A 25,134-nucleotide genomic window follows, 5' to 3' on the forward strand; every position below is an offset into this window, starting at 1 on the left:
ATCTAGGAGAGACCCTGACTTCGTAAACAGCACATGTCAGGGAATCGCTCGTTACCCAGCCAATGGAGACGCAGGAGAGTAAGTAATCAGTGGTGGCTCGATTTCCATGAGTTTGACCCTAACTTAATTTAAAAAACATTTTTTAAGCATCTAATGCTTGTGAGGTGTTATTTAGAGTTTTGCTAAGTGATAAGATTTATTTTGATAAAAACAAAACCTTTTCAAGAGCCAGACATTCTACTGGAGGAGGTCAAGGCAGCCATTTACCATTATTCATTTGTAATTTTTAGGGTTTTTTTTTTAATGGTTTATTGTCAAATTGGTTTCCGTATAACACCCAGTGCTTCTCCCTACAAGTGCCCCCCACCATGACCATCACCCCCTCCCCCCTTCCTCCTCCCGCTTCAGTCCATGGTTTGTTTTCAGTATTCAGTAGTCTCCCTTGATCTGTGTCCCTCACTCTCCCCAACTCTCTTTCCCCCTTCCTCTCCCCATGGTCCCCTGCCAGGTCTCTCCTGTTAGACCTATGAGTGCAAACATATGGTATCTGTCCTTCTCTGCCTGACTTATTTCACTTAGCATGACACTCTCGAGGTCCATCCACTTTGCTACAAATGGCCAGATTTCATTCTTTCTCATTGCCATGTAGTACTCCATTGTATATATATGTAATTTTTAGGTAAGCCAAACCTGAGTATTATTTTATAAAGCAGAATTTTTATTACTTTTTGGGCCTCTTCTGTCTTGTACTTTACCCAATTAGTAAAAGTATTAACCCGTACAAACAGATGTTGACAGGTTTTTTTTTTTTCCAACCCTGGCAGCCGAGTGAGGCCTAATTGTTAGTCTTTTCCTGGATGGTCTCCAGCTCCTTGGCTGTCCGGCAGAGCAAGTGTGTGGTTGGAAGGATTGTTTTTAGGACACACTTCACAGCCTGATACCACTTGCAGAACTGTCCATGACAATTTTTTCCAGCAAACATCCTTTGAGCCATTTGATAAGTTTTCCCACCCTAAATGAAAGGTCTGATGTTGTGTTTTAATAATCTTTTAGCTCTGTGAGCTTGGTAACAGTCATTGCTCTGCTCTGTTTTAACCATTGCAAGGGCTGGAGACAGTGTTTAGGAGTCAGACCCCAGTTTATTTATTTGTTTATTTATTTGGGGGGAGGGGAGAGTAGGTGGGATTGAGTCTCCTTTAATAACTGATAGAGCAGCAAACTGTTTTCCTGAACCCTGGCATCTACAGCCGACAATACCCAGTAATTTTTAAAAGCTCACGTAATTGTTCATCTGTCCTCAGTTAGTAGCTCCAGAGCCTCTAAGTTAGTTGTAATGTCCCTCTCCAGCACGGGAGTGACGCTCTCTGGCATGACCAGGAAAGAAGGAGGAAAAATTAGGTTTGCCCATATACATCCCGGGGGCTGAGAGAAAAACTTAGTTAGAAGTTTTCCAGAGGGGCCTCTAATCATCACGTTGCATCCGGATGGTTGGCCTGGAGCGGACAGGAGGACAGAAAGGTAGCTCTGGACAGGAACCCACCAGTTTTCTGTCCATATTTGCAGTTACCCGAGGTTCTGGGGTGTTATAGACAGTGGTTTAGGGGAGCCACCATACAGAGCCCCGGGCCCTGGTTAGTTCCTGGGGACTTCGGTTATCTGAGCCCTCACCGATAGAGGTCCCCGAGGGCACTCAGATCTCCAATGATTGTTTCCGTATCAGGGGCTCGGAGTCCGGGGTTTTCATTTTGGTTGTCCCCGCTGAGGACGTTCTCATGTTAGTGCTCTGAACGGCCATAGAAATGGCACTTGGTGCCAGGACCTTGGGAAGTCCGGTCTGACATAGCACGTGAGGCCACAACTAAGGCCTTAGATTATCTTTTAAGCTTCCTTTTCTGTTTTGTTTGTAATATACCCAACCAGCAGCTCATAAGAGCCCTTCCAGGGTCCCCTTAAGGCCAACAGCCAATTTTTGCATTTTCTCTGAATATTGAGGGCTGATTGAGTGACAAATTCGTCTTCTAAAATTATCTCAGCCTTATGGGTGTCAAGGGAGTGAGCCAAATATTTAATGAGAGCCTCCCTCAAGCTCTCCAGGAAGGCCATCGGGCTCTCATCCTGTGTTTGTAAAATAGTGGCTAATTTAGCATAATTTAAGGGCTAAATCTTAGATTTCCTTAATTTTTTCTAAAACATCTGTGTCAGTAGGAGTCTGATTTAACAAAAGCATGCTATCTTTCCAGATCAACTCAAAACCATATGTAATATTCTGAAAAGCCTTTATTTATTTATGCAATTAGAACATTTACCTAAATCTCCTTTTATCTGTCTTAAACCTTGTGATGTAAAGGTTTTTGCTTGTTTTGTTTTTACCCCTCTGTTTTTTGCCTATAGGACCTAGCGGGTAGGACTGTAACCAAGCAAGATTTTCTTGGTTGTCTTAGGATGCACTAATTTTATTTTGGCCCAACAGTAACTTAGTATTGATCATTGACCATTGAGGGATGGAGTTAAAGGGCCAAAGTCAAGGTCTTTTCCCCTGCCTTTTCCAACAATGCCCGCATTATTGCTACGTGGGTATCCATTTTTGGCATACAATGGGCTAAGCTTTGTAAAATGGCTCCCATGTGTCTTCGTAAAAGCCCTTTATAGATTATCCATCCCTCCTATGGCGGAGGTATCCATTCCTCTGCTAAACAAGAAGGGCACAAATGTGGAGGGTTTGGAGGCTGGCATCAAGGGTGTTGCCATCATTTTCCCAGCCTTTGGATCAAAGGAGGAGGAATTTTCATCTTAATCCTGTGTACTTTTAACATCTATTTGTTTTAACCATAGTCCATCCTGACCATATACAACATTTCTTTTTAAATATTATCCTTCACAAACCTTCTACAGCTTTTTTTCCCTTGCATTTAGATTTTGCTCCAAGCCATTTTTCTCCAAATAACATCTCATTTAGGACAAAATCACATTTTTTTAACCTTGAACAAAAATATATTTCCATTTTTTGTATCTTTCTTACATACCTCGTACTTTCTTACATCCAGAGCTGTTTTTCTTATTTCCAGCAGTCTTAAGTACACTTAGAAGAATTTTAACTGCTAGAAACCTTAGTCTCCCGTGAAAACTAAGTAGTAATGTGAACTCTATGTTATATCAGAATTTTTTTAGATGGCAAACTTATGAATCCATTAAACACAAAGCATGTTTTTCAACAGTTCCAAACATCCTTAGTTTTTTTTTTGCAACAAGCCAAAAGCACAAACCTACATCTAGTAATTAGACTTTCGCTTCTTATCTTGTTAGATAGCCAGTGAATTTAATTTTTTTAAATTTATTTTTGAAAGACAGAGAGAGACAGCATGAGCAGGGGAGGGTCAGAGAAAGAGGGAAACACAGAATCTGAAGCAGGCTCCAGGCTCTGAGCTAGCTGTCAGCACAGAGCCTGATGCGGGGCTTGAACCCATGAACTGTGAGATCATGACCTGAGCTGGAGCCAGACGCTCAACCGACTGAGCCACCCAGGTGCCCCTAGCCAGTGAATTTAATCTCAACTTACCACACAAGCAAAACTTTACCATTTTAGGTTGCCAAGGACTTTGAAATCTATCTTAACAATCACCCATGAAAACTATGAGACAGACAAAATTAACCATCGCTTTAAGTCATCCTTTTGTCAACAAACTGGAACAGAGATAACATGAGCTTATTTGACCTTCAGCAGATCTAGGTAGTATACACATTTGTTTCTGTTTTCTTTTTTTTTTTAATGTTAATAAACATTGTCTATCTCAAACCAACCAACTTAAATTAACATAAACACTGAATACGTTTAACTTGAGTCCACAGGACACTTTGTTGCCCATAGTTAATTTTGACTTGGAAAGTTGGTGTGGAAATCTGACTTCGGTGGTCTTCCCTCCTCAACCTCTAGGGGAGGAGGAGGAGGAGCTGATGTTGCCTGAGGCACTGAGGAGTCCGTTCTGCATGCTGGGCACCCCCACCCCCACCCCCCGCTCCAGGTGGTGCAGAGAAGGAGTGGGGAAGGGAGGGCAAAACGGAAAGGCGCCAGCAAAAGGCAGAGAAAGAGAATTCGCGGTTTTAAATCTTGTCAGCTTAGACAGAGGAGCAGACTTCAGGTTTCTTTTGTTTTCTTTTCCACCAATGGAATGAGGCAGTCCATGTCAGTCCAGAGAAGTCAGGGAATTTCCCTGAAACAAAAGGAGTTTCGGCACCTGCTTGGGAATATTCCCCAAAGTCTCTCTTCTGAGGTAGAACAACCCGACACAGTTGGCTCTAATTATTATAGTCATTGACCCAGAAAATGAACAAGAGACATGTCCCCATACACAGTCACACGGTGACTCCAACCTGCCGCTCAGCACCCAATGCCTTAGAGTCGCAGCTTCGTTGCTCTTCCCATGCCGAGTTACTAGTGCAACTCTGGGAGGTGATCGGGCTCCCCTTCTGCCTATTACAGGCAGGTCTGCCAAAACGAGCCTGGGTTCTTGCCAGTCTGACAGGCGCTCCCTGAGCTGGTTCCTGAGCCTCATGGGTTCCACTAGCATACACAGGGTCCTCACCCCAGCACATCGGAAGGGCTAGGCTCCTGCAGATCAAGGGGTCCTCTGGCGCCAGGTGTGTCACCTCTCCCGGAGCCCTGAGGTTTGCATCCCCGGTGGCAAAGGAGGTGGAAACACACCATCTCCAAATCCTGGATGAGCCCCCAAGTAATGTAGCAGGATTCTCGCACAGAGTCATGACACTGAGGCCTTTCTTTCCAGGAAGCAACTTTATTCAAGCCAGCATCACTCAGTTGGGTTCCTACCCAAAGAACTGAGCCCTGAACACCATGTGGCATGGTTTTTGATACATGTTTTCACTTCTTTGTCTCCCATATATGGTAACACACAAATAGGAAGTCTGATTAAAGTGGTCTCATGTTACAAGGTCATGAGGGATGTTGTCACTTACGTGAATAGCAAGGTTGCCTTGAGTTGTTCTTTTTTTTCCTTCTTTCCTTAGGGAGGGGCCCCGACCACAAGGCTATCCTAGAAGTGGTAGCAGTTGCCATGGTAGCTGTGATACACAAGATAGCAGCTCTCAGCAAGCCTACAAACCTTTTTGTCCTCTGTAGCCCATGTTTCATGACTACTGAAATCACACGCATGTCTGGAGAGCTTTCCCACACGTCGGGGTGTTTGAACAGGTGGCCATAGTCCCAGCCTTCTACAGATTAAAAAAAAGAATATTATCAAGAGTTAAATTTCCATCAATATAAGTAAACATTTGGCCTCAGGAGCAATATAACTTTCTTTTTGAATGTTCAAATGTTATTTTTCCTTTTATAAACACATAAGGGTCATGAACACATACCTTTAACCATTTTTGCTCTGAAAGAGAAAAATGTAGAGAATAATATCTATTTTGATGAATATAAGACCCATTCCATATTGTGACGTGACCTAGGGCAGCAGTTATTTTCCATAAATTCTTTTGTTTTTTATGGTCTTCTACAAATAGGGCAGGCACAGATAATTGGCATCCGTGCCATTGGATGGGTCCGTTGCTCCATACAGAGGTCTGGGGAATTATTGGATCTCTGAATAGATGCCATTTTGGAATCTGATATGAGGGGCAAGCGCTCCCAGTGCAATTGGTGACTGCCATCCCCTCCGGGGCCTGGTTTCATATACTCCCATAGGAACCATTAGTCAGAACACTGGGAAAGGAGGCTCTACAATTCTCCCATAATGGGCAAATTCCCTCCCTAGACCATGTCTGTGCCATTTTGCATTTTGGACCAGGAGGCTGCCTTGCTAAAATTGATACCCTTTTTCTCCTCTAATTGAAAGCTGGACTAAAGGTTTTACTAGAGCTATTATTACTAGGAGAAGCTGACAGCCATCTTTGATCTGCTGGTATAAGACAACTGAAATGATGGCCAATGCATATCGCTAGATTGGTATCCCAACATTAAGTTGATAAGTAAGCCTTCTTCTGGAGGTATTAAAGGTAATTGGGGATCAAGCACTCCAGGTACCCATTTTGAAGCATTAAGATAAACGGGACTCATATCATCCCCCATTCAGTTGGGTGTAGTAAGGGTAAATTAGATATGTAGGCCCAGAAAATGAAATTATCCGTTTCAGCCTGACAACTAGGGAAACTTACTGTTACCGTGAGGAGGGCCATCATGGTGATAGCCATGTTGATGGGAGGAAAGGGGCATTGCTCATTCTCCAAAATCTATTCTGCCTTCCTGGTGAGCTTCTTGATTTGTCCCCAAGTTGGAATTTTCGTTCAATCTGTCCCTGGAATCGTGATCCGGGTGCTCTTTAGGGAAAGACCCTCAAAGCTGATATTTGGAGGGACTGGCTCAAACCTGAACCTCTTCCTTTCGCTCATGTCAAAACTTCACAAAATGGGGGGGAATCCAGATGGGTTTGACGGCCCCATCAGGTAAGACACAGGCATAACCTTTTCTCCATGTTAGTAGATTACCCAATAACCATTGATTAGAAGTAATTTCCTACCATCATATGGGTGGACATGTTTTATTTTGTTCTTTAAGGACAAAATGCCACTCTATTGCTATAGTATCTTTATCATCATGATTCAAAAAATTTAGAGTGAACAAAGTTTGTGATAATATTTCTTGAGGAGGACTCGGTATTCCTCCTTTCTGTTTAAGAATTTGTAATTTTAGAATTTTATTTGCTCTTTCAACAATTCCTTGTCCTTAAGGATTGTAAAGGATTCCTGTTATATGCTTAATACACCATAATTGTAAAAAGGATTGTAATTTTGTAGGCGTGTAAGCTGGAGCGCTGTCTGTTTTGATGGCTAATGACATTCCCATTACTGCCACTGCAGCATGGAGATGTCTGATGACATGCGTAGCCGTTTCGCCTGTTTGAGCCGTGGCCCAAATGAATCTGAAATAGGTATCGATCATAACATGAACAAATGACTGTCATTCCTAGGAAGGGATTTGAGTGACACCCACTTGCCATAATTCATTGGGAGCCAACCCCCTTGGATTCACCCCGGCAGGCTGAGGGGGATGTTAATTGCGGCACATGATGGACAGGACTGTAAAATGTCATTAGCTTGTTCTTTGGTGATAGGAAAGCGATGTTGCAATCCTTTTTTATTGCCATGAGTTAATGAATGGAAATCAGAAGCCTTTTGAAATATAGAAAAAACGAGCAAGTCAACAATTGCATTGCCTGCAGACAATGGTCCTGGAAAGCCTGAATGACTACAGACATGGATGGCATAGAAGGGAGAGGATCAAGAACGAATAAGCTAGTGTAGTTTTTGAAACAGGCTTTGTAAAGAATTATCAGAGGTGGAAATGGTAGCACTTTTAATATGATTTAAAATACAGATGGTGTATAATGAGCGAGGGAGTAAGTTAAAAGCTGAAGAAACATCCTGAGAGTTATAACAGCTGTTAATCCAGATTTTTGTGCTGACAACGCTTTAGTAGATAAAATCTTTGATGCAGGGCCATTAGCATGTCTTACCTTTTTTTGACACATCAGAAAAATAGGTAGGAGCATTAGGAAGAGGAACATTAGAGGTCATTTTGGCAAGATAAAGGCTGTCCATTTAAGGAAAGAGATAGAGGTAAGGAGGAATCATGTGAGGATTTGATCCTATAAAACCATTCAAAGCAATTTGTCAATTTGTATTGTTTTGGAAGGCATTTTCTATTTGCATTTTATTTAAAAGTTAAGACTATGCTTTTAGGATCAAAGCCTTGAATCTGTCAGGTTCTTTTTCTTCCGACATAAATTAAGTATCCCATATGGTCCAGATAGGTGGTTAAAGTTTTGACTGTATTCTTTGGTAAAAATAGCCATTTTGCTATTAATTTTTCTTGTATAAGGAATCCAGTAGGAGTGTGAGGGGTATGGAAAATAGGAGAGTCAATAAAATGTCAGGAAAAATTCCATCAGGTTCCATTAATTGGATTTGATGTTCAATGAATTGTAACTTCTTTAAAGCTTCCTTAGACAGAGTCCGAGGACTATTAAAATTAGGATCCCCTTTTAAAGTTGCAAACAAATGTTATGGCCCATAAGTAGTGATTCCAATATTTGGTCTAATCCAATTTATATCTCCTAATAATTTTTGAAGGTCATTTAAAGTTTTAATATTATCTTCGTGTGTGTGAATTTTCTGGGGCCTATTATGAGTTCTATCCATTATATATCCACGATATGAGAATGGAGAAGATATTTGTATTTTTTCAGGGGAGACAATTAAGTTATATTTATCAAATTGTGACTTAAGCAGGACAAAGGCCTTTTGTAATTGCTCAGTATCAGATGCTGAACATAAATTGTCTTCCATATAGTGGACGAGATAAATTCGTGGATATTTTTCTCCTACTGGCTGAATTACCTTAGCAACATATTCCTGGTATATGGTAGGGCTATTTAACATTCCTTGAGGCAAAACCTTCCATTGATAGCATTTAGAAGGGACCTTTAAATTGATGCCAGGGACAGTGAATGCAAAACGAGGACAATCTTCTTTGGCTAAAGGAATAGTAAAACAACCTTGTAAATCTATAATAATCACAGGCCATTCTCAGGGAACCATATTTGGAGAAGACAACCCAGCTGTAATGCACTCATGGGCTAAATTGTAGAATTAACCATATGCAGGTCTGTTAGCAATTGCCATTTTCCTGATTTTTTCTTACTCACAAAAACAGGTGAATTCCAAGGACGATAGGACTCTTCGGTAGGTCCTTTTTGTATCTGTTCCTCTATTAGGGTTTGTAAGGCTCTTAGTTTCTCTTGTGTTAAGGGCCACTGCTCCACCCAGCTAGGCTTGTCATTTTTCCAGTTAAGTCGAATGGGCTCCGGAGCAGTGGCCCTCCGTGAAAAAGCTGACAAGTATCTCTTAGAGATGGTATGACTAATGAAGCTCCCCATTGACTTCATAAGTCTTGACCCCATAAATTAATGGGCAAGTCAATAATATAGGGTTGTCCATATCCTCTTTGGCCTTCAGGCCCTTCACATAAAAGAATATTTAGGCTTTGATGCACATTAGTCGCCTGACCTAGTCCAGTAATAGTGATAGAGGCCTTGCCATAAGGACATTGTTTAGGCCAGTGTTGGGAACTAATGGTGGAGACATCTGCCCCAACAGAAAAATCTAGTGAAATAACCACAGCAATATATCTGTGAAGAATTTTCAAAATTACATTAAATTTAAAATTGTTAAAGTTTGTTTATTTTCAGAGAGATAGAGAGAGTACACAAGTGGGGGACGAGCAGAGAGAGGGGGTCAGAGGATTCAAAGCAGGCTCTGTGCTGACAGCAGAGAGCCCGATGCAGGGCTTGAACTCACAGACTGTGAGATCATAACCTGAGCCGAAGTCGAATGCTTAACCAACTGAGCCCCCCAGGGGCCCCTTACATTCGAAAAATGTTAAAGGTATTTTTAAAACTGGTGCTTAAGGGGAAAATATGTTTAAAGGACTAAGGGGCACACCTGTGGAGATTATTAAAGGGATTTAAAAGCCCTTATTAAAGGGCTCTTCAAGTTAATGATAGTGGCTCCATTCAAAGAATGTAATCATATGAATTACAGAAAAGTTCTGACAGTCGTCCTTTATTTCTTTTATACAAAAATGAAATAAAATTTGACATTTTACCCAGGTACCTGGCAAGAGCTAGAAAATAGAAGAGGAGGGGGAAGGGTCTAATGGCCACGTGCAGGGATGATAGAGCTTTCTGCTGGAACACTGCAGCCACGCATTGCTAAGGACCTGGCATTTGGTCCTCAAAACAATGCCACGAGAGAGGGACTATTGCTCTCTTCATCCTGAGATGTGTTCTCCACACAGTTTCCCAAGAAATTGTTTTCCCAATTGGACTAAGTTCTGGCAGCCCACAGAGGTAACTTGCTGATAACACGTCCTCTACACATTTCCTTCAGTTACCCACACCCTTACCAGCATTTCCTAGGTCAACTCACACACAAGACCCTTGACGGGGTCTGCTTCTGGGGGAATCCAGAATAACATAGCCAAATAAAACAACAAGTAGGAACCAAATACAATCACAAGCTACGTCGGCCAAGAGACATAAGCACAATTTGCAAAGTCTAAGCTGCACCGCACGACTCGGCAGTAGGTGTGATGTGAAGAGAACTCCGTACGAGGCCCTCTGGGTACAGCGTGGACACAGCAGCCTGAGTCCACTGTGGTCTTTTTCTCCTTTTGAGCTGAGAGGTGCAGTCAAACGAAGGCAGGATTTTGAGTCCGAAGATCCAACTTTGTGTCCTCTTCCATGGGGTGACCCAATCGGGTGGCAGTCAGCAGCGGGGGAAAGGGGATGACAGAATTCACCCAAAGCAGAACAAAAGAGATGGATGTTTACTGAACACAGTCACTGCAAGGGAGCAAAACAGCAAAGGAGACACTGTCTGGCATGAGGGTGGTGAGGGGCTATGATGTTGGAGGGGGTGAGGAGGTAGGAGAATGCATGGAACTTTCCTTTTTTGGTGACTCTGCCCAATGGGCAGTTGGGGCTTCTGACTGCTTCAAGGAGGGTCGCTTAATGCACCTGTTTGCATTCAGCCCGCGGGTCACTGGGGGCCCTTTTGTCGTGCTCATGTTTCCATTGCTCAAGCCTGCTACCTAAAAGCGATCTCCACATCTTTCATTTACAAGTGGGACCAATAACATGAGCCTTTCGTCTTTGAGAGCCTCAGTTTCCTAACATACAGATAATCACTGTCTCTGGAGTAGAGAGTCCAAGAGGTAGAACAGAAGAGGCTTTCAAGTCTAATACAGGAAGTCAATGAAGAGTGATCTTCAGTCGAGAGGGAGTCACTGTGTTCTAAGAAAGACTGTTACAGGGAGACCAACCCCAGACACATCATAGTTAGTGAACAGTTAATAACTTGAGGCATAAGGAAGGATTTCTTCAGGCAAAAGCCAATTACCTAAAGGGGAAATATTAGACTAGCTCTAGGCTTCTCTATAGCAATACTCAATGTCAGTGCCAAGTACCAAAACACAAGTGGAGATCATCTCTGGATGGAAGGGTTAGGGATGACTTTGGTTTCCTTTCCTGCTTTTATACATTGTATGCTTTCTTTAATTGTTAAAAATGGGTAAATATTATTCATGATAATCACAAAAATATAATAACACTATTTTCATTTTGAAAAACAACAGAAAAATAAAGGGCCTACGAGAAATCCATTCTGTTGCCATGTCAAACCCCGTTCTTTCTCATTTTACTTTGGATTTAAAGAAACAGTGAGAAGCTCTTGGAAAAGCAGGCTAACGATGCCTTCAGACAAACGAGGAAAATAAATTCCAGAATTTCCTAGGGCACTCAGATAAAACCATGAATACTGCTAGTTTCCTTTCCCATATTTTAAAAGTTGTAAGCGTCTTTAGTCTTGCTTGTGTCACAATGGAGTCATTAAGACTCATACTGGCAGTTTCCCAGCCTTGAATTTGAGTCCCACTGGTGGTATGATTTGAGGAAATCAGTTAACTTTCTTATGCCTCTGTTTCTTTATACACTAAATGGGAAAAATAGTAGTAGCAACTACCACATAGTAGTGGTAATTAAATGAAATAATAATGTACGTCAAGTGCTTTTTACAATATATGCCACTTACTGTCACCACCATCAGCTGCAGCAGCATCATTGCCCTCTCTATAATCATTACACCAACATCTTCATCTTGTCTTCTTCTTCATCATCATCACCTTCATCATCATCACTAATAACATCATCATTACTAACATCACCATCACTGTCATCCTCACCCTCATCCCTACCACCACCACCATCACCACCACCACCGTCACCACCACCATTATCATCATCATCATCACCATCGTCATCATCACCATTATCATCATCATCATCACCATCATCATCATCACCATTATCATCATCATCATCAACACCACCACCACTATCATCAGCATCATCATTATCACCCTCATCATCACTCTTGGCTAAGAGTCCTTGGGCATGTCACTCCCCTTTTCCAAGCTTCAGCTAACTCATTATGAAATGGAGGGAAATAATGCAGGAGAGTTTTAAATTATTGTTATAGAAGCTAACACTTATTGAGTGACACTCATGTGCCATACTTAATACTAAGTGCTTACACATTGTAGTTTATTTAATCCTCACAAATACCCCTGTGGTAGATTCCTATTGTCATCACTTGTGCAGGTGAGAGAGGCCTTAATTCTAGAGAGATTTGGTAGAGCGGCATTTAAACCTGTTCTTACTGACACCAGAGGCCAAGCCCTAGCCCACTGTGCTTCACCACCTGGTTGGTAGATTCGAGAGGGATCATGGAAATTAAAACCAATCAGCAAAACGGGCTGTACAGAATTCTTGTTTGTTTTGTTTTGTTTTTATTTTTGAGAGACAGAGAGAGACAGAGCGAGAAGGGGAGGGTCAGAGAGAGAGGGTGACACAGAATCTGAAGCAGGCTCCAGGCTCTGAGCTGTCAGCACAGAGCCTGATGTGGGGCTCAAACCCACCAACCATGAGATCATGACCGGAACACCCCAAGTACAGAATTCCTCTGGTTCCCTGTATTTGCCCTCAGAGGTGGCCTGGAGGGAGGAAAGAGGAGACCCAATGTAGATGTGCCATGAACTTCACAGTGTCTTAATCATTCCTCGTGGATCCTGCAGACCTTTACTGAGCTCCTAGTATATGTATCTTAGGTGCTATGCGAGGAGCAAGGGCCACCACCAATAAACAAGTTGTGGTTCACCCCTGAAGAAACAAAGCGACATGCAGGTAAGCAGGTGTATCAACACTCCCTGCTCTCGGTAAGCTGATGTAGCAACATCAAGAATGTTAATCGAGGGGCGCCTGGGTGGCTCAGTTGGTTAAGTGTCCAGCTTAGGCTCAGGTCATGATCCCACAGTTTGTGGGTGGGAGCCCTGTGTTGGGCTCTGTGCTGACAGCTCAGAGCCTGGAGCCTGCTTTGGATTCTGTATCTCCCTCTCTCTCTCTGACCCTCCCATGCTTGCATTGTCTCTCTCTGCCTCTCAAAAATAAATTAAAAACATTAAAAATAATTATAATAATAATAAAAGGAATGTTAATCGAGCTATCCACGAGTGCCTCCAGAACACACCTAGGGAAGTCAGGGTAGGTGAAACACCAGCCCTCAACCCTGTTCAGGCTTCATAATAGCTGTCACCTGGCCGCCGAGGATGTGCTGCAGGCTCACAGGGGCGTTATCTGTGGGAACAACGGGGTGTGCGACGCAGACGTTCAAGGAGGCGATATTCTGCTTGCTGAGCCCTAAAGGCTGGTTTAGCACATTTCAAAGTGTAACCGTTGTTCTCACACGTTTTGATAGATAGCTTTAAGATACGGAACGTCTACTGTAAGCAATATATCAGATCTCTTCAAAATCAAATTTTGAGTGTCTGATACAAATACGTAAATATCGATCACATTATCTACTCTCTGCCCACAATGTCAGGCAAATGGGGACACTGTCTGCCATGAAGGGCTCATAGTCTAATGAGGGATGGGGGGCTGGTCCATTCTGAGCCACTTTGATGTGCTGAAGTCCAAAGCTTGCTGGCAGAATAGAGGAATGGTAACAGTGAACACTCTGGAGAGACAGGCTTGTGTTCTGGCTCTGTGACCTTGGGTTTCATGGTTGAACTTGATCGGTGTATGGTTGTTTGTAATGCTCACACTGAAAGCTTTGCCTCCATGGGGTGGAGTCTCTGAATTCTGCCCCTTCCCTCCATTCCCACTGGCACCATGCAAGTCCTCTGGACAACCATGGCCTCCCTCCTGCACTGCCCAGCAGCCTCCTGCCATTTGTCCACTCCCCAGTCCCCTCTCTCTAGACAGCTGTGATCTCTACAAAATGCAGGTGGGCTGCATCAGCCCCTACTCAAACCCCCGCACTGCTTTTCTTTCTCTCCTTGATCTACAAGAGGCTGTCTAATTGGCCCTGCTTGCCTTTCCCGCTTAATGCGGTTCTTTGCTCCCCGCCTTCAACAGAGTGGCCTCTGCTCTAGATCTTGACCCACTCCCTTTCACCCTCCAGGGCCTCTGCCCTCCCATCTCTCTGCCTGGAGGTCTTCCCCACACCTTAGCAAGCTGTGTCTCCTCATTCAAGTCACATCTCAGCCATCACGTTCCAGAGAGCCCTCCTTGACCACAACAAATACAGGCTCCCTCCATTTGCTGAGTGAGTTCCCTCCATGTTTAGCATATGTTGTAATTACTTATTCATTCATTGGCTCCTTTTTTGATAAACAAGTCATCTTTCCCTCTTCTGGATGAGGGAACAAATCCCAAGGGGGCAGGACATCGTTCCTCTCATCCACCAATGTAGGGCCAGCTCCACCACGGTCAAAATCAGGGAATCCTTAAGTATCTTCCTAGAGTCTGGCAAAGGTCCCTTGGGCATTCCCCTTCAGCTACCTTGTCTTTACAACACCAGTGTGTAGATCTGATTGGCAGAGAGGGGACTGCATGTGGGGGAGGGGGTGCTGCAAGCAGGACCCCAGTGGCCATGTTGAGCCCCAGGTCGTGGGTCTGGGCACAGGGCCCAAACCCGGCTCTCACTGAGTTCAGAAAGAGTAGGGTGCAGACCCTGGAGATTCTCAGCTATGTGTGGTACCCTGAGGGCATTTGGAAATGGTTGCAAGCCCTTTGGGGGGCTGTGAGCATCCAGGAGACGAGGGGTGACAGATACCCTACAATTGCACGTAATAGTCCTCACGATAAAGAACTACCCTCCCTCAATGCCAGTGATGTTTCTACTGAGTAATGTTCCATTGCCGGGCTGACTCTGGGACTGGGATCCACGACACATCCAGTCACAGGGGAGATCAGGAAGAGAAATGGCTCGCCAGTTGAGTGAGGGCATCCAACCTATCAGGCAAGGATTCGGATTCGTAGGAGGAAAGTGCTGACCTGTGGAGGGCAAGGCCCAAGCCTGAGTTCTGGCTCTGGGTGACCGTGAGCAAGTCAAGTAACCTCTAGGGGCTCCAGGTTTCTCTCCCAGGCAATATGAGGCCAATACCTGACGGACACTATATGCCAGTGAATGTCACTTGCTTTGTAAATCAGATTGGTACCTATTGTACTCATGCTGTGGCAGATTATGCCTTGATTCAGAGGTTGTTTGCAGAGCCAAGAGGCTCCGTCCCCTCTCGTTGGGATGCGCTGGGTCACTGAGGCGGTTTGTGTCCTTTGAGGTGTTCTGGGCTGACTCCTGCACACATTCCCGAAGCTGTCCCTCACCTAGGCAGGGCTGGCTGCTGCCATATGGGGATAGATGCGGGCAGCGCGACCTCGACGGTGTGACTGACCTTGTGCCCTCGCTCTGCCACCGCAGGGGGCATCCCGTTCATCCTGACCGGCGAGTTCTTCCAGCAGCCCCAGCGGCCGGCCGCTTTCATCATCGCGGGCGCCGTCAACTGGCTCTCCAACTTCGCCGTGGGGCTCCTCTTCCCGTTCGTCCAGGTATGACCGCGAGGGGCCTCTAGCCCCGGGGTGCCCGTGACTCGCCCCTTGAGGGCTGACCTTCAGGGCAGAGGCGGGGTCCGTCACAGCTGGAAAGCACTCTGTTGGCTGAAGGATGGCAGAAATGTGCCTTGGCTCAAACCTTTAGTCCTCCTCCTCCTTCCGGCACCTTCCAGGAGCGGCCCAAAACGCGCAGGCAGCCTCCGAGGGAGGGGGCTTCCCGCCGCTGAGGGTCTGCAGGGAAACCTGGGTTAGAACCCCCAACTGCATTTGTGCGACGTGCATGTCACGTGCTGGACAAGGTCCGTGCAGTGGTGGCAGTGCACGCTGCAACATGCCATACGTCTAACAGCCTCGTCGTCATCAGTGATGGGGCCACTGTCCCAAGGGTGACCCTGACGGACAGGAAAATGCTAATCAGGAAATGGATACAAGTTCTTTCTGTGTACATCAACTCGCTCTTTTGTTCAGCACGTATTTATGGAGCCACTGCTCTGCACCAGGCACTGTTTCAGGCGATGGGGACAGAGTGGGCACAGAAACCTGTGCTCTGTGGTCCTGGAGCTGCAAAGGGAAGCAGCAGAAGCAGATGTGCTGTTTTAGACGCGACAGTCAGGGAAGGCCTCTCGAGGGAGGTGACAGGCAGAGACCTGAGTGAAGTGAAGTAGCCCAGGAAAGGAGAGGTCCAGGCAGAGAAACAGCAAGTGCAAGAGTCCTGAGGCAGGTCCATGCTTGGCCTGTGTAAGGAACAGCAAACAGGCCAGTGTGGCGGGAACAGAGCAAGCTAGGAAGATGGCAGACAAGAAATGAGATCAGAGTTCTCTGGGGCAGGACCACAGAAGACGAGGACTTCACAGGTGTTCTGCACAGAGCCGGGGGCCCAGCTGCACACCAGAGAGGGTCAAGCTCCTCTGCCTAATGCCCCCAGGGCTCCCGGCTGCCCGTGACGAAAGTGGTACCATCAGTGAAGGTGAGAAGCCGTCGGATGTCCCTGAGGAAGAACCACCATCCCTTCCCAGGGCCATTTCAACCCTCACCCCCTCCCTTCAGTTAATAGTTTGCCTATTAATTGTTTAGGACCAAGCCCAGCACACCCCAGAGCCCTGCTGTGAGCCCGACTGAGTCCAAGATCAGCAGGCTGGGCCAGACGGTCACTCTCACACCCACGGTCACAGGTCCCCCACCCACGGCTCTTTCCGTGCTCATGACGCGCTCCTGCAGCCCTGAGCTGGGGTTTCCTGTCCTTCCTACTTCACTGCAGAGCCGCTGAGGCTCAGGGGGCAGATGCTGTCAGCCCGAGGTCCTGCCGTCACCGCCCAGCCTGGTCCCTCTGTCCCGTGGCATTATTACCATCACTGATGGGCGTTCTCTGACTGCCATTCTCCAGTCTCAGAGTGAGAGGCTGACTCACTGTGGGACTTTTAAAACATCGTCCACTGCTTCTGAGCTGCAAGCCCCCTGCCTCTGAGGGGTGTGTGGTCTGGGGGCCTCCCAGGCCCGCCCGCCCGCCCCCAGGTCCTCCAGTCCTTGGGCACCTTCGCAGGGCGAGGCCAAAACATAACAAGTTGTCTTTTCAATGGACTTTGAACCATAAATGGCTTTTTGCTGTTTGGTTCAGCAGAGCTAGGGGTCAGTAAAATACTCATTGTTGTGGGAAGTTAACTCCAAGCCACTTTTCTATCGACTTGCATCCCCCCACCACCCCTGCAATGTAAGTGGAGAAATCCTAGAGCCTTCCCCTGGCCCACCACTCAGCTTTCTGTGTCTGGGAAGCAGGCCACTGTCTTCTGAGCAGTTTGGGGTTGGAGGGCCAGTAAAAGACACCCCCCAAAACACGCCCCCTCACTTTCCCGCCACAGCACAGACGTGCCTCAGTAGCACCGGTGTTTGCTGGGAGCTTGCCGCATCCCGGGCCTAGCCAACCCATCGGTGCCGGGAGGTCAAGCCCTGTGTCTCCCTCATGAGGACCAGCGGACTGGAGCTCAGGGAGATGCGGCCATTCCCCAAGGGCACGCCCTGGGAAATGACAGCGCAGGACTTGAGCCCGGTCCCTCCTCCTCGCCTGGAAGACAAGGGGACAAAGGAGCCCTTGGTTATACAGCTGTGATTCCATCCTACAAGGGCGGGGGAGGGGGCTAGAGATTCTGCCCCAGAGCCTCCCGACTCAGGCTTCTCCCTCCGCAGCAGCAGCCCCTGCCGGGGAAGGCATGTGACAGGCCTCCCCTGTCCACTAAGGCCTTCTGTAATGACAGCCGTCGCCCACTCTCTGACGAGCAAAGTCAGACTTAGCAGGTTCAGGACACTTGAAGTCCCTGTACCAATGGGAGGAAGAACATGGTCCCACCCCTGGATGTCACCCCCATGTGCCCTTCCTGTACCCACACGGCTTTGATTGTGTCAAACTCCATTCACCATAGCCCAGGTCCCGATAGCCTTGACCACAGATTTAGGGGATCACGTTCACTCGAACTGGCTCCCTTCCAGTGGGGGCCCTGGGAGCCTGAGAAACTTCTGGGGCCCCGGCTCATCCCGGGTCACCCTGTCCTGATGTGCTAGAGTATCTGAGGGCAAACAAGCCCAGGACCCCCCAGTGGTTAGAGGACCCCCTCCCGCAAGCACCCAGGGGAGCCCCCGAGCCTGCTGAACTGTCCCTGTGATTAAAAATGCATCCCTCACGCTCTCAGGATGGTCTCCTGGCCGCATTTCACAGAGAAAGTCAGCCCGAGGGCCGCTTAGAGCCCGGCCTGGAGCAAGGGAATGAGGCCAGTGCCCAGGCTAAGGGCTCAGGTTCGAGCAGGATGCCACCTGCCCACAGAGCTGAGGGCCCCCAGAGAAGTGACACGGGCTGCATGCCTGTCTTAGAACATCCAGACCAGCAGCCTCCTCTCAGACGTGTCAGGGCACAGGGGTCACAGGAGAGCTGTGGTACCTCTCCGTACGAGCTAAGGTTTTGGGGCTCGGGCCAAGGCAAAGAGGAGTGCAGGGGGCTGCACAGAAAGATGAGTGGCTGGGGAGGCCAGAGACCAGAAGGCAGGTCTCAGATCCATTCCCCGAGAGGTGTTGGGCTCAGATCTTATCACTGCCTTGGCATTTGGGGGCTAGAGCTGGGGAGATGCATGGCTCCGACATCGGAGAGACCATCTGACCTTGCCCTTGCCCCTGCCCTTGCCCTTGCCCAGCAGTGTCTGCAGCCACACAAGGGACATGGGTAGGTGGTGTGGGGGAGCCGAGGAAGAGAGCCCTGTCTGCAGAAACACGCGGAGCCAGTGAGGCAAGGTCATAAAAAAGCTGATGGGCTGCGTGAGGCACCAGGCGCTGCGTGAAGGAGGAACTGAAGAGTGACAGGGAGGCAAGGGAGCCCCCAGTGAACACGCCAGGGCCATCACCACACCTCTGCAGGTGGTCGACACACCTTCCCCTGGAGTCCTTTGGAAACAGGGGTCCCAGGGTCCCTGAAGGAGGTGACACCATCATTCCCTTGTACTGGCCAAGATGGCGGGTCTGTGAGTGGGAACTTCTGTGTCTATTTCCAGAACAAGGAGACCAGTGCCTCCAGGCCAGACACTAAGCTGTGTTGTATCCAGCTGTGTGGCACAAGGCCTGGCGGTGACCAAATGATAGTTGAGTGGGAGGTGACATCTGTCACCAGAGGGCACATGATACCCTAGGTGTGTATGATCACAGTGTTACCAGAGAGTCGGGCCAATGTCCAAACTTAAACCCATCTAGCCCCTCCTGGGTCACCCCACCCAAAGCCATTTAGATTTCAGAAATGTTCATTCATTCATTCATTCATTCATTCCTCAAACCTTTGCCTTGTATCTACAACAATGCCCAGCACTGGTGAGGTGTGGGACACACTGATGATAAGACCAGCATGGCCCCTGGGGGCTCTAAGCTGGGGTGGCTGTCGGCTGTGGGAGAGGAGGCAGATGTTAACCCAGGGGGTGGTCCCACCGGGCAGAGCAGAGCTTGCACCACAGCGCACAGACTTGTAGCGGCTCTCACGAGGCGGTGGTCATTCGATGGCAGGAGTCTGCCCGGGAAGGCATCTCAGAGGAGAGGCATGAGCTCAGCTTTGGAGCGTGAGTGGCAGTGAGATCCATGGTCGTGGAGAAGAAGGGCGGTCCAGGAAGAGCCCACTACATGAGCAGAGGCTCAGAATCCTGTGTTCTGAGTCCCATGTGGTCCCAAGGAGCTGAAGCAGGGAGTCCTGGGGAGTGTAGAAGAGGTGTTACTGGAAAAGGACCAACCAGGAAGATTTGACCCCAATCACAAGAGACCCTACATGCCAAGTTCAAACTTTGGGGTCCAGGTATAAATGAGGACTTGACTCCAGTTCAGATGCTGAGCTGCATGTCTGGAATAAGACCTGTACAGGACATCTGGGTGGCTCAGTCGGTTGAGTGTCCAACTTCAGCTCACGTCATGATCTTGAGGTCGTGAGTTCCAGCCCTACATCAGACTCTGTGCTGACAGCTCGGAACCTGGGGCCTGCTTCGGATTCTGTGTCTCCCTCTCTCTCTGCTCTCCCCTGCTTGCACTCTGTCTCTGTCTCTGTCTCTCTCAAAAATAAATAAACATTTAAAAACTTTAAAAAATAAAAGAAGAAGAACTGTAGACATAGCCTTGCCACACTGCTGCTTCTGGCCTTGACGGACAGATTCCCCTTTTCCTTGGTCAGCACAGTTGCCTTTGCTGGGGGCGGGGGGGGCAGCCACACATCAGTAACAAGTATTACCCTCACCTGGCACTCACCTGGCATTGGCCACGGGAATTCCCACTCACCTGCCACAGACCTGACTCGCGTGGTGGGGGTGGTGGGGTTGGAGGTGCCTTGCAGTGAAGCCACAAAGAACCCTGTAGCCGTGACCCTCGGTCAAGCCCTCATAACAGCCCCTCCCCGGATCCCTTCCCTCCTCCGGGTCTCAGATTTGTGATAGACGGTGGGTTTGCGGTATGACTAACATGAGATCCCACATGGGGCCAGATCTGGGGCGGCAGGGCTCCTGGCAGATTACGGAGAAGCATGGATGAGCCCAGGACCAGGAGACCCACTGGACACTCATTCAGGCACTAACCACAAATATTACCTGCATGCCTGGCTTTTATGTCAGGCATATGATACTCATTCAGTGACGGTTGGGTAGACCCTACGGGCCTTGAACGCTCCATTAGGGAATTTGCACTTGATCCACTGGACGACAGTTCTTAGTCCCAGAATCCCATGAGGTTCACATGGGGGGAGTTTAAGATAAATGCCGATGTCTGGAATCTGTCACCCCCTCATTGAGATTCCAAGTCAGCGGGGGAGGGAGTAGAATTACCAGTATTTTCCTGTTTTCCTACGTGAGACCCTTGCTGTAGATGCTGAGGAAACAGCGAAGGATACTAAGGTAGCAGTGGAATGAGCTATTGGATTTGTGTTTTGTGAAGACCCTTCTGGTTGCGTGGAGGCTGGACTGGAGGGGGCATATTGTAGGCAGGGAGGCCTGGTGGCTGGGATTCCCCATCATCTGCAAGAGCAGCGGTGCTCACACTTGGGACAGGACGATGGGCAAGGGAGGGACCGGTCAGGAAGAGAGTCCGTCCACGTCACCGAGGGGGGCGGGCACCACTTGCAAGGCAGCACCTGGCTGGGCAGCCAGCTAAGCAGGTGACAGGGCGGCTCGCACACCCTCATTCTTCATCTCTTGCAGTGACAGCCAGTGTCAGCCGAGAGCAGCACATCCTTCCAAGTTGTGCTTGTGGCCCAGATCCCTCTGAACGGGTCCCAGAAAGATCTCTACAATTAACTTATTTTTTTTTCTTTTACTCCAATAATCCATATTTTTTTATTTTAATATAATCTATTGTCAAGTTAGCTAACATACAGTGTGTACGGTGTGCTCTTGGCTCCAGGAGTAGATCCCCGTGATTTACTCTTTACATAAAACACCCAGTGCTCATCCCAACAAATGCCCTTCTCAGTGCATTTTCCCTGCCCCCTAACTCCCCACCCCCATCAACCCTCAGCTTGTTCTCTGTATTTAAAAGTCTCTTATGGTTTGCCTCCCTCTTTGTTTGTAACTATACATTTTTTTTCTAATCTTCTGTTAAGTTTCTCAACTTTCACATATAAGTGAGAACATATAATATCTGTCTTTCTATGACTGGCTTCTTTCACTTATCATAATACCCTCCAGTTCCATTCACATTGGTGCAAGATCTCTACCCTTTAAACAAAGCTGTTGGCATCCTCAGGAGGGGACATGAAGACTTTATTCAGAGGAGAAGGGCCATGTGATGGACAGAATTTCTTTCCTCTTTAAGCCTGCCCCTTACAGCTCAGGGCAGCTCTTTCCCATTCTTGGCCATCCCAATTGGTAGTTCTCACCCATCAGCAGTTGGGCCCCAGGAAGGACATCCGTGCATGTGATGCAGACCTCAGAGTCAGAAATTCAGCACAGCAGCATTTTAAAAGTATATCAAGTCCTGTTTTCCTTCCTATTCATAGAGAGAGTATTTTATAGATCAGTAATCTCTAAATATTTTTATTTGACCTGTTGAACTCTTTGGGTAAGCAGGAACTTTCAAACTTCAAAAAAAAAAAAAAGGAAAGAGAGAGGGCAGGGAAAAATAGAGAAGATGCATAAAATGACCCCAGATGGAGTCAAGAGCTAAATGTGAAAAGTAAAACGAAAAATGAAACAGAAGACAAAGTAGGAAGGTATCTGTGAGACCCAGTCAGGGAGCGACAAGACCTCTAAAAGCACAAACAATGCAGAGAAAAGGGACGGATTTGGTTATAACAAACAGAAGGACGTGATCCCTGTGAGGAAGAGCTTGGTCAAGGGGCTTGATGACTGGAGTACTGAGGAAGTCCTGCAAGCTAACAGTAGAGCAGGAGTCCCACTGGGGAGGTGGGCAGAGAATGAGAAAGGGCAATTCACCAAAGGAGAAACATGGGTATCTGTCCAGTTATCAAAATTACGAATCTGCAGAATACCAAATGTTGGCGAAGACATAATGGGATGGGCACCCTTATGCCCCAGTGGGGCCAGTTATCAACAATTAAATTAAGCATCCATATACCCTGTGGCCCCAATTTCCACCCATAATGACATATCCCAAGAAAGTTTTGCAAAGGTCCGGAGGATAGATGCCCAAGAAGCGCAACTATGGCGCTGTCCATGGTGATGAGGAGTTGGAAGTGACCTGGATGCGTCCTCGGGGAAAGCGTCAGCACAGCATTAGCATGTCACACTTCCACTGCAGCGGGGAGCAGTGAGCTACGTCTTCACCCACAGCACATACAGACCTAAACCAAGTGCTGAGAGAGGTGAAGTGCAGAGTGAAGGCTGTAGCCAGATACCACTTAAGTAAATGATGTAAATTTACATAAACCCACATATAAGGACATGACAGATTTGACAAAGATACAGACAGGTTAGAAATAGATTGAGGGGCACCTTAACTCAGTCAGTTAAGCTTATGACTTTGGCTCAGGTCATGTCTCGTGCGGTTTGTGAGTTTGAGCCCCGCGTTGGGCTCTGTGCTGACAGCTCAGAGCCTGGAGCCTGCCTTGGATTCTGCACTCCTTCTCTCTCTGACCCCCCCCCACCACCACTCACACTCTGTCTCTCGCTCTCAAAAATGAATAAATGTTAAAAAAATTTTTATATAGATTGATAGATCGATAGACAATAGACATACAGATTGATGGAAAGAGGATGGAGGTGAAGAAAAGACAGGTGGACTCAAGGACAGTCATCAAACATGCAGGAGTTTGTCTAGAGCTGGGAGCAGGGCACAGCAGGGCAGAGGAATGAGAGCAGCACTGAGGATAAGAAGGGGAGAAACAAATACAAACAAGAGAAGAACATTCCACAGGTCAGCAACGAGGGTCAGTCAGGGCTGTGTGAACTCAGCCCTGCTCCTGGGGGTGGGGTGGAGCTGGAGGGGCAATGGAAGGAAAAGAATCATTAGTAAGTCAGCTGACTCACAGTACCGGTAACTCAGCACCTGGCAGGGGAGGGCTGGAGGGAGGCTGAGGACATATCTGCACCTGCCTTGCCGCTTGGGGCACTGCAGTCATTCATCAAATTAATGACATTATTCCCATAGGATCAACATTTCACTGCGCATCTTTCTGCTCTCTTGACCCAAACCTGATGTTTTATGTACATTCTCTCAGGAGTCCTAACACAGCCCCTATAGGGTTCATTCACTCGGCCGGGGTTTGGGGACCCCTGAGTGGGTCCCTCTAAGAGGGCAGAACACAAGGGCCAGTTCTCTGTCGGGGACGGTCACTGACAGACCTGTTCATCTTCCTCTTCCTCTTCCTCTCCTTCTTTTCCTTCTGTTTCTCCCTTCTCCTCCCCCTTCTCCCTTCCTTCCCTCCTCCTCCTCCTCCTGTTCCTTCCTTTCTTCCTGTAAAGTTTTGAGGGGATTCTAATTATAAACGATTCAGGCTCACTGTGGAGACTGTAAAGCCGTGAAACCAGGCATGTTAATGGGCTAATGACATCGTTACTTTCCTGTCTTCCAAATATATATAACTTTTTGTATTTATAAAAATTGGAACCAATTTTTTTTGTTTTGTTCTTTTGCTTTTCTTATCTGCCATTACTTTCCTTATGCCCGGGGGTATTTTTAAGGCAAATTCGTTTGGAAGTAGAGAGCTCTTGGCAGCCAGGGCGTCTCCCGGCTCTCTGGGTTTTGGGGACCATTCAGGAAACGTGGAAGGTGTGAGCATCGACTCAAGGTGAATGGCCTTGCCGGTCACCCTGATGGAGACCCCGGCCACATTTAGACTCTGTGAAAGGTGGGCCCCCTGACCCAGGACAGGAAGTCGATGAGGGCAGGAGCTTGCCAGGACAGAGGCCGGGCCCGAGGGGCTGCTGTTGGCCGTGATGACTACACTAGACCAATGCAGGACTTACGCATTCAGGTTCGCACCCCCGCCCCCCCGACCCTCCTGTGTGGGCTCCTCTCGGCTTCGGGCTCCACAAAGAACCAGTCCTGTTGTACCTCCCTTCTGGAGACCATCTCAGCCACAGTCAGCAAGCTGTCTTAGTCTGCCCGGCTGCCACAGCCAGACAGGGGCTTAAACAACAGACACCTGTTTTCTCACAGTTCTGGAAGCTGGAAGTCTGAGAGAAAGGTCTTGGCCACGTTGATGGCCTCTGAGGCCTCTCCCCTTAGCATGTAGACGGCCATCTTGTCCCCGTGTCTTCACATGGTCATCCCTCTGTGTGTGTGTCTGTGTCCCAATCTCCTCTTCTAAGGACACCTGTCAGATTGGGTCAGGGCCCATCACCCAACTTTGTTGTAGCTCGATCCCCTCTTTAAAGACCTTCCCTCCACAGTCACATTCTGAGGTGCAGGGTTAGGAGTTCTGTGAATCCTGGCAGTAGATGCAATGTGGCACATACCAGGCACCGAGTGCGATTTTTCAAGCATCTTGAGTTTTTCGTGTTTTCCAAAATGTGTCAGTGGCAAATGTATCCCAGCTCTGAGCAGGAATTTATTCTTAGAAAGTTCCAGAAGCTAGAAGCTACCCCAGCACCAGGGATTCACAGAACTGGTGCAGGGATCTTACAAGCTGAGACTGAGGAGTCGGGGGGGGGGG

At 47.5% G+C, this 25,134-nt stretch overlaps 1 protein-coding gene and 1 long non-coding RNA gene across 5 annotated transcripts in view; one reads left to right on the forward strand and one right to left on the reverse strand.

Annotated features, from left to right (window-relative positions):
* The window catches only part of SLC2A9 (solute carrier family 2 member 9), a 236,485-nt gene that overhangs the window by 208,154 nt on the left and 3,197 nt on the right, over positions 1–25,134 (forward strand). For all 4 annotated transcript variants that reach the window (XM_029948675.1, XM_029948667.1, XM_029948678.1 and 1 more), the window contains one exon: positions 15,394–15,521. In XM_029948675.1, the coding sequence (XP_029804535.1) occupies positions 15,394–15,521 (128 nt within the window). The remainder of the gene's footprint in view (positions 1–15,393; positions 15,522–25,134) is intronic.
* The window catches only part of LOC115299319, a 28,131-nt gene continuing 22,297 nt past the window's right edge, over positions 19,301–25,134 (reverse strand). Inside the window, exon 2 of the long non-coding RNA XR_003912127.1 lies at positions 19,301–19,734. This is a non-coding gene — a long non-coding RNA (uncharacterized LOC115299319). The remainder of the gene's footprint in view (positions 19,735–25,134) is intronic.

This window comes from Suricata suricatta, chromosome 1 (genome assembly GCF_006229205.1).
Source record: "Suricata suricatta isolate VVHF042 chromosome 1, meerkat_22Aug2017_6uvM2_HiC, whole genome shotgun sequence".
Taxonomy (NCBI): Eukaryota; Metazoa; Chordata; class Mammalia; order Carnivora; family Herpestidae; genus Suricata; species Suricata suricatta.